At 39.1% G+C, this 15712-nt stretch overlaps 1 protein-coding gene across 5 annotated transcripts in view; it reads right to left on the minus strand.

The window, feature by feature from the left end:
* Nucleotides 1–1249: 1249 nt before the first annotated feature.
* Nucleotides 1250–15712, minus strand: part of mid2 (midline 2) — a 146272-nt gene continuing 131809 nt past the window's right edge. For all 5 annotated transcript variants that reach the window (XM_051419523.1, XM_051419522.1, XM_051419525.1 and 2 more), the window contains 2 exons: nt 5418–5625; nt 1250–5080 (listed from right to left, as the gene is read on the minus strand). In XM_051419523.1, coding sequence (XP_051275483.1) covers nt 4657–5080; nt 5418–5625 — 632 coding nt within the window. In that variant the 3' untranslated portion in view covers nt 1250–4656. The remainder of the gene's footprint in view (nt 5081–5417; nt 5626–15712) is intronic.

The following is a 15712-nucleotide window of genomic DNA, read 5'->3' on the forward strand; positions in this document are numbered from 1 at the left end:
ATAATTGGATAAAATTACATAGTTCCAAGAAATGTCTTATTACGAAATAATTTGGAATGAACACCCGTAAAGAAAAAGCATGGCATCCACTGTGCAAGACCCTGAATGATACAATATACAAAAAGCAGAATCAGCTTCCTGTGTTGACATTTATCTTGCTCAACAATGCCAAGATGAACTGGAAAGACAAAGTATGGCTACAATACACTGGTTAAGATCATTGCTATCAGGGTTTGGGTTAAATCCATTAGAAACTTTAAACTTAGTATTCCAGGGTCCTGATCTGTTTTTGAGCTGACAATTTGTTTTCTAGTATTTTTTAGCTTTAGGTTAGACATTTGCACAGATTTGGCCCAAAATATCCAAGGTCATGGGTATGTGTGTGATGCCATATTGATTCCTGCAGGATATAATTCATCTTTCCAGCAGGGGTAGCACTGTAGGGTCAGGTGCACAACAGTAACCTTGGAGCTGAAATGGTTTTCGCTGCCTTGCCCAAGGATGTTGCAGGGCAGACACCGGGTCACATAGCCAGACAAATACCACCATATTATTATATATTATTTGTATGTTTCCATACTCACACAATTTTATATGATTTCATATGTGATCATTATATACTTTCAATGGTTTCAGTGACTGAGATTCTCCTGGTTCCCTCGTGACATTGTGAGAAGGATCCCGCCTTACAGAAAACAAGCTACAAAATAAGTGAGCATATTGTTCAGGGTCAGTGTGTGTGTGTGTGTGCCATGCTCACAGGCAGTGCTGGGACCCATGCACTACAATACTATGTTGTGGTAATGAGGCACTTGTGCCAGTGATGACAGATGAGGGCTAAAAGGGTATAGCCCTACTAACTCCACCCTGAGCTCTGGATGACCTGCCAGCTTGGCAGTCTTACTCTGCTTTTAACCGTTCAGAGACTCAGCCCTTCTGGAGGCTTTGGGCTGCATTTTAAATTGGTGTCCACACTACACACCAGAGTTCAGATGAACTGTGAGTGGTCCAAATAATAAAAATAAAATCTGTGTAAGCTTTTAGCTTTCTACCTCTTGTGCATAGGCAAAATTCATGTATATCTGAGTAACCTATAAGTGGGTGTAAATGTGTCTGTATATAGGTATGTGAATGTCTTTGTGTATATAACATATCTTTTACGAATTATTGTGTTTTTTTAATGTGCTGGGCTGTGAGAAAGCCCCTTGATAATAAAGTCAACACAGCTGAGATAAAGAACCGAGACACATTTGGGATCAGACTTTTAATTGGACTTAAATTCACATAAATAACATTGGTTCATATATATTTTGTATATTATACAACTTTATATAATATATATTTCCCCCTATGATTTACATTCCTCTCTGGCTAAAATCATCTCTCATATCTATGGAAACAAAGCCTTGCATGAATGCAACGCTGCTTTTTTTTGTGCTGTTTATTAAGGTCCAAATGCCAAAAGGAGAGGAGCGTGTTTCTCATGAGTTGTAAAAAATTATTTCCCAAGTTACACAAACAGAAAAGCAAAAATCTATTTTATTGTCTCTAGGGTATTACACTGCACTACAAGGCGTGGGTAGCTATTGAAAATCATTCACTGTATATATTTTACTGTATTGACTTGTGACACAAAGAAAGAAAGAGCACTGCAAACTATCTGATATGCATGGCAATGAACATTTGTGTTCTTGTCATGGTTTATTTTTTTTGCAAAAAAGAAAAGAGAGAATATGCTTGACACAAGATAAGAATCTCCATCATGAAGTTAAGAAAAGAGTTATGAACATGTAGCAAGGTCACATAATCATGCAGTGACCCAGCCAAGCACACTTGCACAGATGAGTTGAGCTTGTCAGTCTGGATCACAAATCAACACATGGCCGTTTGGAGCCTATGACCGACATTATTCAGCAAGATGGGTGGATATCTGGAAGTCAGGTAACATTCACTAATCTCCCTGACAGAAAGAAAATAACCCTCATACTGGTGCTCCTCCTGTGTTACCTTTGACCAGTGGATTATCTGAGGTTGCCTGTTGCGCTCAGGCAATCGATATCTCTATCAAACAATCATGGCTGACGCATCACACAGTTGCCCTAATTTTGCTACCTTTCCATAGTTGAGAATTTTTCATCAGTGGACCTCTGCTCTACGTTTTCTGGCAAATGATCATTCTGTGTGTTGCCTTTTTTTCAAGGCAAGTAAATCATAGCCGGTCAATATAAATGTTACATGACATTCAACATTACGTACATATCAGGTGATGTGTAAAAAGAGTGAAAACGGCCATGAGGTTTTCATGTCAAATCGAGATGGTATATAAAACATCTGTTTTTTTCAACACATTTCACGTTTCACTTTGTCACCATCTTTCCCTCCCACAGTTTCCTGCTACACGACCTATTAAATCTGCATAAACTATGATACATATTTGATTGTCTGAATCAGAGCCGCTACCTGAATATCAGTCTAGAGTAAAACTGTCACCCACACTAGGCCTTCAAATCCAAATAAAAACCAAACAATGGATCCAGCAATTGCTGTTATTTGAATAGTGATGACAAAAAGAGTTTGAGGTCCAGTATGTTGTAAGCAAATGTGCAGGTGAGTCAGTATCTGATGAAAAACAAAAGCTGTTAGGCTATTTAAATTACCCAGTGAACCGGTGTGGGATCCTACAATGTTTCATGCATTTATCACGACAAGGCCAACTTAAGCAAAACATGATGTGTGTGCATGTGTGTGTGTGTGTGTGTTCAAAATCACAGAGGAAAACACAATCATGCCATGACATTGCGACAGACAGCAAGTTAAAGTGTTAACCCCCTCCTTCCCTGAATAGTCGACAACAGAGTGAACTTTTTTTAAAAACAGCTATTAGTTTACCATTTCATCATGATAAAAAGCGCATAAACGTCATCATAATCATATCCCTTTTCTAAACAAGATAAAGTTACTATATGCTATAAAGAGAGACCTGAGGAGGGAAAGTCACTGGTTGTGTTCATAGCACAGTGAAAAAAAACATTTTTAACTTTACAGCAGGGGCTGTAGGATTTCATTGCTTTTAGTGCACAGATTAGGTGTTAGCAAAACAAAATGTTAGTTTTAATAGTGTTTTATTGCAATACACTTTATTATTATGGTTATTAACATTAGGTTATTATTATGAATTATTGACCATAAATAAATTTCTAAATATGAGTTAGAGAATAAGTTGATTTTCAGACGAATGAACACAACCAGCAGTAGTGCCATTTGTCACTTTCCCTCCCCATTATATCCCTGCAACATCGCTCTACTTTCATACTCATAGAGGGGAAATAGTGTTAATTAAAAAGTGCATCATGAATATGTTGAGATTAATAATAAAAGTAAACCATCTTTTTTGTCATAAATAACACTTTTTCCTCTAATATTCAATAAACCTCTTATTATACAAGTCGAGTAGTCACATGATGCAAATCTACCCCCTGTGATCTTCATATCTGGGAGCAACGTTAACACTTCCTGAAACTTGGAAGCAACGACACGGCAATACAAACAGGACTGCTGCGTCAAAAAGACTTTAGCAACGACCACTTACAGCGACTGAGGGTACAACACATGAACAGTGACACCAGAAGATTTGTAACGCACCCTGTAGTAATGCAACACAAAAAGTCCACAGCTAGCATGTATTCGCATTAGCAAGATAATAGCATCTAGCTCGTACAATAAAGTGGACTCAAGGAAGACACATCCACATTTAAAGGAATAAAGTCGATGAGAAAGTTAGATGAGAATATTAATGCCACTCTCATGTCTCTAGCCAGCAGGCAGTTAGCTTAGCACTAGAAACAGCTAGCCATGCGCTGTCCAAAGTCCACCTAAATTCACAAACGTACACGTTGTATCTTGTTTGTTTAAACCATAAAAAAGAGAAATGTAAAATTGATATTGTTGTGGTTTTACAGGAAGAAATGTGACAGAGCTATCAGGCTGGAAACCATCCCATCCTTACGCGATGCTAAGCTAACCCAACTGCTGGCTTTGGCTTCGTATTTAGCATACAGACATGAAAGTGGTACCGATCATCAAAGTGTTGCCAAGAAAGTTGTGTCAAATCAAATTTTGGTTTTTGTTAAATTTAGTAGTACATAGATAGACATAAATATGTATGTCTGAATCTGTTTTCTTTTTAAAATCTCCCTCAGATGAGACACAGAGTAACTGCTGTTCACATGTTGTAACTTCAAACTGTAAATGGCTGAAGAGAACATTCCCTCCTTGGTTTTCTGTCCAGGGTCAAACAAAATAAATCAAAAAGGAAGACCTTAAATGGTCAAGAAAACCAGATGTCCAGCCCTGCCCTCAGTGATTCCAGGGCATCAGATGAATTTTAGGTCTACTGCCGTTTGCAGTTAACAGACCTTGTTCCCATTCACTGATGGATTTGCAAAGCGTTGGATGGCTACAAACTAACAGGACTCATTTTTCCAGACTGATGTGCATATTTCCAACACCTTCTAAATCCATAAGAAAGTAACTGGTCCACTCTTAATGCAGAGGATAGAGCAGAACTCAGTCACACTATCAATCTCATTCAGCTCCCAATCAACCTTTCAGTCACTGGGCCTGAGTGGACTCTGCTAGGCCATTAGTGGGCCTTTCTCAGTGGCAGGTCTTCATCCCCGTCAAGTATGGTGACTCTTGTCGGCACAGGCCCATCTGCTGCTGTTGCTGCTCTTGAAGATCGGAGGCCAAACCATCGACAAAGTCAGGGACAGGTAGCCCTGAGAGTATCATGACCGACTTGTTCCAGATCATGAAAGTGGGTACAACAGGAAGGAGGAAGGAGATTTCAAAGGTGTGAATGTGCTGGGAGTTCATGGCATCATGGAAGGACAGTGAATTGTTGTCATAATCCAGCAGAACACCCAGCCGCCTCAGCTGCAGACTTGCCTCCACCAGCATCTCCTTGCCGTCATGGCGCACCATAAAGTTGTTGTTGCAGCGCGAGAACACCCACGAGGATGAGTTCTTGCCACTCCATTCATTTTTCGGGGCTGATTTGTAAGCCACGCCGATGGCATACCTGCAGGGAGGGAACATTTTGGAATGCATTAGTGATCTGAAACACAGTGTCCTCCTTAATGACTTTACTTGCACAGTCAAGCTACCTCATGCTGAGGACACACAAGCTAGGCATGGGCCCTTTGGGTCTTTCCTGCATGAAGAGGTCTACTTCAGAGCCAATTAGTGAAAAGAATATAAATAGGATAAGAGTATACACTGTGTGTGGTGAGTGCGTGTCTGTTGTGTGTGGGTTTGCATAACAGCCTAGATTTAAACTCCCTACAGAAAGATATTTTGGTTTATCAAGCCTCCTTGAATGCTTATATAATGCAATCTTGTGCATTCGTGTTTCTTACCATGTGGACGCTCCCAGTAGAACCTCCCAGTAGTGGCAACCGCTGTCAATGAAGACATTACCAGCTGCACCATAGGAGCCCGTTCCGCTGAACCGCTCCGGTGTGTGGCTCTTCTTCAGCGAGCTCTCATCCTTCTCCATGGTCAGACAGTCGTTGGACAGACGCAGCTTCTTGTGGGCCGTCTTTGGGTCCAACTTAAAGGGTTGACCTGGAAAGAGACAACATTTTGTGCTTTAAATGGTCTATTACTGTGTTTTGGCAGCTAATGTTGCTAATGATAATGACCATATAATCATCATTATCACTAACACCATTATCATCATCATTCTTTTTGCAATATATCTATCTTAAACATGATGCAACATGGTGGAAAATCATTCAAAAATAACTACATTCAAAATAATATAATAAATACAATAATGAAACTCCCCCTACACTCAAAATATCTGCTTGTTCTTACAGTTGCATGTTTGAGCTTGTAAGGGGAGGGGCCTACAGGCATCATTTGTGACATCCAACATCTGGTCCAGTATGCAACTTTTACAAGTGTGATGTAGAAACTTTAAACCACCAGTGCACATACACAGATAATTGACTTTACAGTGAAGTAGGAGATATCTTTAACTTAAAAAAAGGACCAATTTCATAGATTCAGGAATATTTAATGCTGTAGAAGGAGTAGATGCCTTTCTAAGACACACTGTTGCTGATTATTTGTATATACACTCTGTCTTAATACATGTCTATATATTTTTAAGGTATTCAATCAAAGATCATGAGCAATTTCCAGTCTTTTCTATCATGTTTGACATGATCTGCCCTTTTATTTATGTGAATATTATAAGAAACTCACACTACACAAAAGGGCAGCAACTGAAAGTGGTCAATATGTAACTCTAAGCTCCTTAAAGCTATAAATTCTGTTTTCATTGTTTTATCTTACAGATTATAGCTGCAGTGTAAACAAAGAATTGTTGGCAACAAACCATTATTATTTATCAAACACGCAGTGCAAGGCAAAAAGAATCTGCCACCACAGCAACTAAAGTCCAGATTGGTTTGCAAAAACAAGTCATCACCACACTACAAAATGTCAAAGTTTAGTTTTTGCTTAGAAATGGGAGGCAATATTATAATATTTACCTCTTAGTCACAGTGATGGAGTTCCTAATTGAACTAAGAAAATAACAAAAATCATGTTGTACACCCTCTAGTCCACAGGAAAGAAAGAATACAGTTTCCTATATACACTTCCAACATAACTTACAACTAATAACAACATTTATTTTAAATCGTGTTTCTGGACACGGACAAATGCAATATTCCTTCTCCTTTTAGCTCTGTTTTGGTCTCCACCAACTCCTAAAGGGAAATATCTGACTCTGATGCTGCTAAATGTTAGCCAGCTGCTGGGCAGGTAGCATACAGAGTTTATCAGAGTTTTTTCACTGAAAAAAGCTTCCTGCTGTGGCTGGAAATTGGGTGGGTTGATGAGCGTGAGAGTGAATCAAAACAATAAAGTCGCGGGTTGTAAAATCAAAACAATGAGCTGAAATACGCTAAAGTGCTCTATAGAGCTGAGGGGAGCTGCAGAGCATCATTTGATCCATTGTTTCACCCACTTGCATGAGATTGAAGCTACTTTTAAAAATGTTTTCTTGCTATTTTGTGTTTGGAAAAGGGCAGAAGATACCACAAGATCAGAAGGTGAAAGAGATGCAAGTGAGAATAAAAATTAGAGCAAAATTCTAACTTAGAGCAGAAGCAAAAGAAGATAATAAATAGAAAGTGGGGTAGAGAAGTACTCAAAGAGAACTCACAGGGAGAGACAGAAGAGGAGAATGTTTGAAATACAAGGGCGAGAGTCTAAACTTCAAAGCCTCTCACAGCCTTTGGTGAAAACATTTCATAACAGTGGAGGAAGCCACCCGGCATTCTCCTCTTTGCCTCCCATCACACAGACTTGGAAATTAGCTGAAGGAAATAGCCTTCACTTCCACTGCAGTAGGTAGGGGTCTGGGCTATTCAGTGGAAATGCTGCTATCCGGTTGCAACAATTCAATTTGCAATGACACCAGTAATTTGGGTGTAATGGGTGGAAAATTGAGAGGGTAAAACTAGGTGAGTGGCGAGAGAGAGAGGGGGGGGGGGGGAGAGAGAGAGAGAGAGAGAGAGAGAGAGAGAGAGAGAGAGAGAGAGAGAGAGAGAGAGAGAGAGAGAGAGAGAGAGAGAGAGAGAGAGAGAGAGAGAGAGTTAAGGAGTGAGGAGGAGAGGAGAAGTTGAGGGGATAATATGAGGCTGAAAATTCGGCAGAGGATCCCCCTCTCTCTACCTCTCTACGTGCATGTATGTATGTGTGAGAGTGTGTGAGTAGGCTTCATGGAGGTCAGCCACGTCCCTTCCAGACCTGACATTTAACTCTGACACCTCTCATCTCATCTCTCAGCCTCCCTGAGCCTCCCACGGCTTAATGAGCAACACAATGAGGACCTCCTCCCCTCTCTCTATCTGTCCTTTCCTTCATCTCTCTTCCCCCATTCTCTCATTCTCATCCTCTCTATCCTCTCTCCCCTCTCACACACTCCCTTCCAATAATCCGCGTGGTGAGTGTGTGTTACCGCGTGTGGATATGAGACGATGAGGCCAATGTGCTGCTGGCAGCCAATTACATTAATGCGCTCTCTTCTTTGAACTGCTTATCGCTGCCAGCGCAGCCATTTCCAAACACTGGGGCTCTGTCATGCCTTTCCAGGGGATGACTCCTGAGAGCCCGGGCTGGGCCTGAGGTTGGGGAAGGGGAGACGCACGTGACGGTAGAGGACAAGCAGACACACAACTCCGGCCTACACACAAGCAGACATACAGTGAGTGGCCAAGTGGAAATGTTTTGAACCAACGCCAGCAGGATTCTTGTAAATGGAAAAAGTCATGCATAATAAGCTTGGGTTTAAATTGTAAATTCTTCGTATGTGAGAATAAATGTGTATGCAGGATACTCCAAATAAAAACGGAATTTGGAGGTTTGCACATGCAAAATGGCAGGTGTACCACTAAAACAACTGTTGCACAACAACTGTTTTAACTGCCATAGTGTTGGCAGACTGGCAAAGTGTACTGTTCCCAATTTTCCCACAGCCACAAATGCATCATTGTCTGCAACTGGTGTGTTTAAATACATTTTTAAGTGTAATTTTGACTTCTTGTTTTGAGGAACCTGCAAGCCATGTCTACACCCAAACTGAGCCACAAGCTCAATGGTGGAAAGTATTGTACTATGTAATATTTTGAAGTACTAGTATTTTATTTCAAGTATTTTAATTTTATGCAACTTCATACTTTATACTTTTAATTTATACTTTCACTTAATTAAAGAATCTGAGTCCTTCTTCCACCACTGAAGATCATTCATGTTGTAGAGTCACCATGAAATGAATAGACCTGAAGTATAGTGGTAGTGGGAGTATATATATATATAGTGGTATTTGCTAGCAGCACTCAGAGAACATGCCGAATGTGATTTCTTCCAGAGTGCTCAGTGCCGGCCTAAAGGCATAAGGAACACTCACTGTGTGGGGTTTAATATATCAGCAAGAAATTTCAAAATAAGAAAGTAAATGCACATGTCTAAGTAAAGTTCAAAAAGAAAAATATTTTCACAAACACACACACGCACACGCACACACACACACACACACACACACACACACACACACACACACACACACATACGGAGCCCCTAAAGGGACATGGGAAAAAAACAAAATGAAACGTTTCTGGTGCTCAGGAGATACAGGGGCAGCATTAAGCCGGACACTCATTTGTCCTCCTTTTGAGAAAATAACAAAAAAGGTCGCCTTTTGACACATTACCTTGTTAGTTTAATACTTATTGGCTAAAAATGTGTGTCAAAATAAGTAATTTCATTGGTTACATTTTCTGTCCTGACCCATCAACACATCTAATTTTAATATTCAAATGAGCCATGTGTTGATTCCGCACAACAGGCGCTCATGCGCAGTTGCTACCACGAGGCTGTCACTCAAGCTCTCAGCTACAGAGAACTAACGTGAGCTAACGTCAGTTGTTGGTTGTACAAATATGGACTTTTATTGTTGAATTTCTCCAAATTATAGAATATAATAATTATTAAATTTAACATATTCTCAGCATTATGGTAATTGCGGGGAAACAGCGTATTCACTTCCGTTTTTCAAAATAAAGGTATTAAGAACAGTAAGCTATAATTCGAACCTACATTTAAAATAAAATATGTTACATTAAAGTGTTTCATGTGACCATGATGAATAAAAAACATACTTAATATCAAGCATTTTTACTTAACCAATTTGGAGAAATTCAACACTAAAAGTCCATATTTGTACAACCAACAACCGAAGTTAGCAAATGTTACATTCTCTGTAGCTGAGAGCTTCATTGACAGCCTAGTGGTGGCCAATCAACACATGGCTCATTTGAATATTAAAATAAGCCATGTGTTGATAGGCCAGGACAGAAAATGTAACCAATGAAATTACTTATTTTGACACACATTTTTAGCCAATAAGTATTAAACTAACAAGGTAATGTGTCAAAAGGCGACCTTTTTTGTTATTTTCTCAAAAGGAGGACAAATGAGTATCCGCCTCAAGGCTGCCCCTGTATCTCCTGAGCACCAGATACTTTTCTCGTGAGCACAAGAAACGTTTAATTTTTTTTTCTTCCCCCATGTCCCACACACACACCACACACACACACACACACACACACACACACACACACACACACACACACACACACACAACTCACATTGAATGAAAAAAATAGGGATGACACTAACACACTCTCATTCTGTCAGATTCAAAATTACAAGAAATAAAAAAAAGACAGGAAAATGGAAGAAACTGGACTTAGCACTGTCTGTGATTAGTCAGCTCCCTCTCTGTAATACAGAAGTAATTAGAGATGTTTCCAACTGTCTGCTGAGGTGATAACTGTTCTCCGTTTGACTGCCTTGAGCTGTGCATTGTTATGAAGTGGGAAGTCTTTAATGGAAACTTGTAAAACACAAAAAAAAGTAACAGTATCAAGGGAAAAAGAGGAAAGAAATAAAAGGGGCTACTACTGAGGGAGCATTTATAAAAAGCAATTTCATTCCAACTTCATTTTGCTGGGTCCTTGTTGAAATACTTGCAGTGGGATAGCATCTGGATAATCGACTTTATTTCAATTCAGTTAATTTCACTCTTCTTTTTTTTTTTTTCCTGGCTCACATTTTTGCTGAGGGATAGATTGAGCTGCCTCTGTAATGAGGGAGATTGAAAAAAAAAGATTCATTTCACTGCATAACTAAACAATTACTGCAGTATAAAGAGCAGGATCAGGGACACGGAGAGCTCTCTAGACACACGAGAGGTTGAACACAAGCTTATATCTTTTCAAATCACTGTATGTCATTACAATGTATGGCTGCATGCCACTTGGTTCCTAATTGACTGATCCATATGTAATGTGGTATGTAATCCAACAGTGCTGACTACTAAGACACAAGATATACACTGTTGAGTAGGAATGTATTGATATATTGCGAGACTCTCACACTTGCGTTAGTAGCTGTAACAAGGCACAAGCTGCAGATGAAGACTACTATCATATCCTGTTTAAAATTGGAGTTGTGGCAGCTTTTTGGCTCCCCTAAGCCAGAAAAAATAACAGAGAAGACATGGCAATACATATGAGGCCATGTTCTGTAGTCGACAGCGGATACCTCACAAAAAAAGGATTATTTAATTTGATAAAGAACATAATAAAAAGACAAATAAAAGAGAGAAATAAAGGAATCTTTATCAGTCATAATTTGTTTTCAATCTCATTTTGGAAAAGAAAATAATTTTTGTGAACCTAGTAATGTGAATTGTACGTTACATCCCTACCGATTATATTAAAGATGGATCAATCATGTAACATGGCTGGGGATGCAAAATAGCACAGCAGGTGTATGAGATGCATAGCAGGAGGTTCACGTGCATCAGATCTTGTCTTTTGAGCTCTTACTGGGCAATTTGTGGCTCTTTCTGCTCAACTTCTACAAAAACTGAAAATATCTTTGTGAAGTGGAGAGCAGACAGAAGACAAACAGAAGTGACTGATGTTCTCCAACTTCACCCTTTAATGAACTCAGCAGCATCCACAGAGACCAGTGCTAGAAAAATAATTTTCAGTAAGGTTTCTGCTTAGAATTCTGCTGTGATTAAGAAGCCATTTTCCAAAAGAAAGTTTCTGTGTTGGTTCACTTGAGTAAAAGCACGTGTGAGAGCCATTGTGCTATTGGCTGTGTGTGTAAAATAATCATTCATTAAAACTCGATACAAGTCTTCTTTACTCCTGTATCATGGCACGCCAACCCCCCCATTGTCGATGTGTGAAGTGCTGTGCTTTCAGAGCTCAAATTCAGTCCGTCATTTAGTCCGTCTTAAAGAAAAAACCCTCTGCCATTTTAACGCACACCCTCAGTTAATGTTTGATGTTAAATCTCTGCTCTAATTATCTTGTTCTCCACTCTCCAAGAAAATGTGACTTGATTTTTGCATCAATGACAGGCCACCTAAAAGCTGAAATATGTAATCTTTTAAAATTAATAAAGCCTTCTTGTATCCTGCCTGTATTAGATAGAGTATGGTGCAACATTAAAACAGGGGGTTGCTGCGGCATATTCTGCTAATGAGAAAAACTGATTGGGCTGTCAGATTGCACATGTCCTGGGTGGCAGTTCTAATAAAGCAAACACATTTATAGTACAGACAGGTCAGCTGAAAGTTCAATGCCATTAAGTGAGATGGCTTAATATCAGCACCAAAGAGCTGAGACGATGTCATAAATGCAGCACTAGATACTCATCTCTGCAGCACTTGGAAGGTGGCAACATGTGGAAAGGCTGGTGTTATTCTCTAGTCTCCCTACGGTAAACAAGTCTCTTAAAAAGACCAATAGCAACAATGCGCTTGCCAGTCTCTCAACACTTTCCCTACTATCCTAACATGTCTGTTGCATTGATGCCCCAGGGCTAATGGTTCCTAAGAAGTAAGTAAATGCATGAAAATGAGTCACAAATATGGAGCTTCATTTTTAAATGTAATTTCAGAGCACTGTAGTAAATAGTGCATTTACTGAGGTCTATTTCCCTCAACAGATAACAGTGGCGGTGTATGGTACAGGGGAATAAGCTATCAGACTTTATCTAGACAGGCAATACTTGTAAGGTTAATTCATTGTTGTGTTTAGTCTTTACAGGGGATTTTTTGACAAAAAAAAAAAAATAATAATATATATATATACAATATCTCCAACCTTTTCCTTTAAGGGAAATGGAGTCAAAGAGAGATGTTCCTGTCAGTCTAGTTTAAAGTGCGACCTTCCTATGCTTGACAAGGAAATATTTCAGAAGCTCTTTGACTTTCCTCTCCTGTTCTTTTTTGCATTTAACCTTCATCTGACAGTTCATAGTAGAGACAGACAGGAGATATGGAGAGAGAGCAAAAGGAGTGACATGCAACAAAGGTCTCACTGCTGGAATCCCACCTGGGACATCACACAGTATACATCATATACCTCTATTCCATGGGGACACCCCTCTTTCCTCCTTGTCTATCCTCCCTTTCCCCTCTTTCTCTTTTTGTACCCCCGACACTCCTCCCTCTTCATATCTCCTCTCTACCTCCCACTGTTTACTTTAGTGGCTGGGTGGTAGCTTGAGGCCTGTCATCAGAGATGCATGCTGGGTAAATATTATTGAAGGTCCTTTAACAGACAGTAAAGAGGTACGTGTACCCCTGGGGCACCTTGACATGTGATATTTTCAGCCTGGATTTGAGCTGCTTACTCAGTGCAGGGACTAGAAATACACACATTCTGTACATGCACACACACACTCACACACACGGATACACACTATCTGGTTTGTTGGCTGACTCCCCGGTTCATACACACAATATGGACGCCCAGAATAGTTTACCAACAGAATGACGAACATCATAAAGTCAACAGTCCAGTGTTTGACTGTCAGCACAGTGGCTGCCTAAAGGAAGGAGAGTATGCATTCAGATTAGTTTTTGTTTTCACACAAACAATATGCTCACTCAAAATAGAGCCCAGCCTTCACATGTAAACAATAGAGCTGCTACATAAAGACATATTTAAGCCTGGATTTATGTTGTTTGATACTCCTACTTGACACCCTCCTGCAGCTTTGTAATACAAAATGACGAAAGTGGATGTCGATGTATGGAGGCTTTTACTCTGTGGGACAGGTGGTCAGTACTCAAGTATTGAGTACAAATTTGATTTACTTGTACTTTACTTGAGTCTTTTCCTGCCACTTTCGTTCTACTCGACTACATGTCAGAGGGAAGAATTGTATTTTTTACTTCAATACATTTAACTGACAGGTTAATTTACTACAGTAGTTACTTATCAAATTAAGATTTTACATGAATAAAACATGAAGACCTTATACAATATGATGAATTTGTAATACATTTAACTACCCAACACTTTATATAAGTGCAGCTAAACCAATTATTAGATTCATAATTTAGTTGACTGACAGAAAATTACTATTTTGAAAATCGTTGAATTATTTATTCCTGTAAAAACATTTCATGGTTGCAGCTTCCAGGAGGATTCTCTGTTTTTCATTTTATTTTTAAAAATATTTAAATTTACTTTTAATAATGTTGAGGTTTAGCATAGTGAAGGTGTCACCTTGGACTCTGGAAGAGGACCCGTTCCCTTGATATTTAAAATAATTAGTATTTACAGGTGATTATATACTAAGGAAAATATACCTATGAATATTAAATTCAATTTATGCCATTAGATTCTCCTAAATGTCACACACTGGACCCTTAAGTAACATTTTCCACAAGGACTTTTACTTGTAACAGAGTATTTTTAAATGTGGTATTAATACTTCCATCAACACTGCAGCTGGTCAAAATTGTGGAAGCACACAATCGTACCTCAATTACAGTGTGTGGGAGAATATTGGGGAAACTAGGATTCTTGGCCACTTTTAAAATGCACCGTTGATTCACATTTCACAGGACTGAATCTGCCAGTGACTGGCCTGCATCTGGGGCACTAGCTTAGAGAAGAGATACAGATACAGAAACATACTGTATAATAATACTGTAAGACCACTGTAACAATCTATGGCCTACATAAGCTGCTGATACGACTCAGTCTAAATTTGAACCATTTCCTCTGTCCTAAATTAACAAACTGCTTTCCTCTTCTACTGCAACTTTGTTTTTTGTTGGTGTGAATTCATTACTGAGACAGACAGCCAATTAAAGAGCATAAACAGAGCAGAGTCTAATAAAAGCGGTCTAAATTAATTTGGGTTCTTGTTCTGTCAGCCGCCACTCTAATACATTGTAACCAAACTCAGATGAAACCTTAATTTAATTTCATGCTTAAGGATGACTAAAAATACGGTGCTTTAAACACAAATATAATGATTATTATGTTGTCAGCCAGGAGATGCGGCTTTGACTTTTTTTAATGTTAAAAGGACTGGATACATACTTGGACTTGAATTAATTAGATAGGCTTCATTATTTTTGTTTTTCATACTAGAAAAATCTAGGAATTTATCTGTATTTACTGAAAAAAGAGATAAAAAAAATCTGAAGTCAGTTTAAATCTGTGCAAAACCTAATGAAGAGAAAACATCTAACCCATTGACTTATGATTTAGAAACTGTAACTGGACAGGCACATTGTAATTTTGCCCATCTAGTGTATGTGCTTTGCTCAGGTCTGGACTTTATTAATGGGTAAAAAGCAGCAGATTGAGGGCACTCATGTCTACAGACACTCATCCCTGCAAAGAGCTATTTGGTGTATTTTATTCGCTCAACACTCTCCCTCTCAATCTGTCACTTTTCTTTTACTTTCATTCTCTCTCTTCTCTCTCTCTCTCTCTCTCTCTCTCTCTCTCTCTCTGAAGACAGTGTAGAAACCTAGTCACAGTCTGCTCTGAGGTAAATGCAGAGGTATGGTCATAGCAATAAAAGGTCACACATGCATGGAGACGCACGCTTCTCAACTGCCTTCTTCTTCATCATACTTAATTCATACCTGTTTCAAAAACATGTCAGTTACTTCACATGTTAACTGTGAGTATCTAACTGTGTTACGTCTACAGTATATACTACAGCTTTAGTGCCACTCAGCCACTCGGTTTTCGATGAGTGGTTTTATTGGAGTGAGTTTGGTTTGACCCAAAAAGCCGGTGAA

The sequence above is a fragment of the Dicentrarchus labrax genome, unplaced genomic scaffold (genome assembly GCF_905237075.1).
Source record: "Dicentrarchus labrax unplaced genomic scaffold, dlabrax2021, whole genome shotgun sequence".
Lineage (NCBI taxonomy): Eukaryota > Metazoa > Chordata > Actinopteri > Moronidae > Dicentrarchus > Dicentrarchus labrax.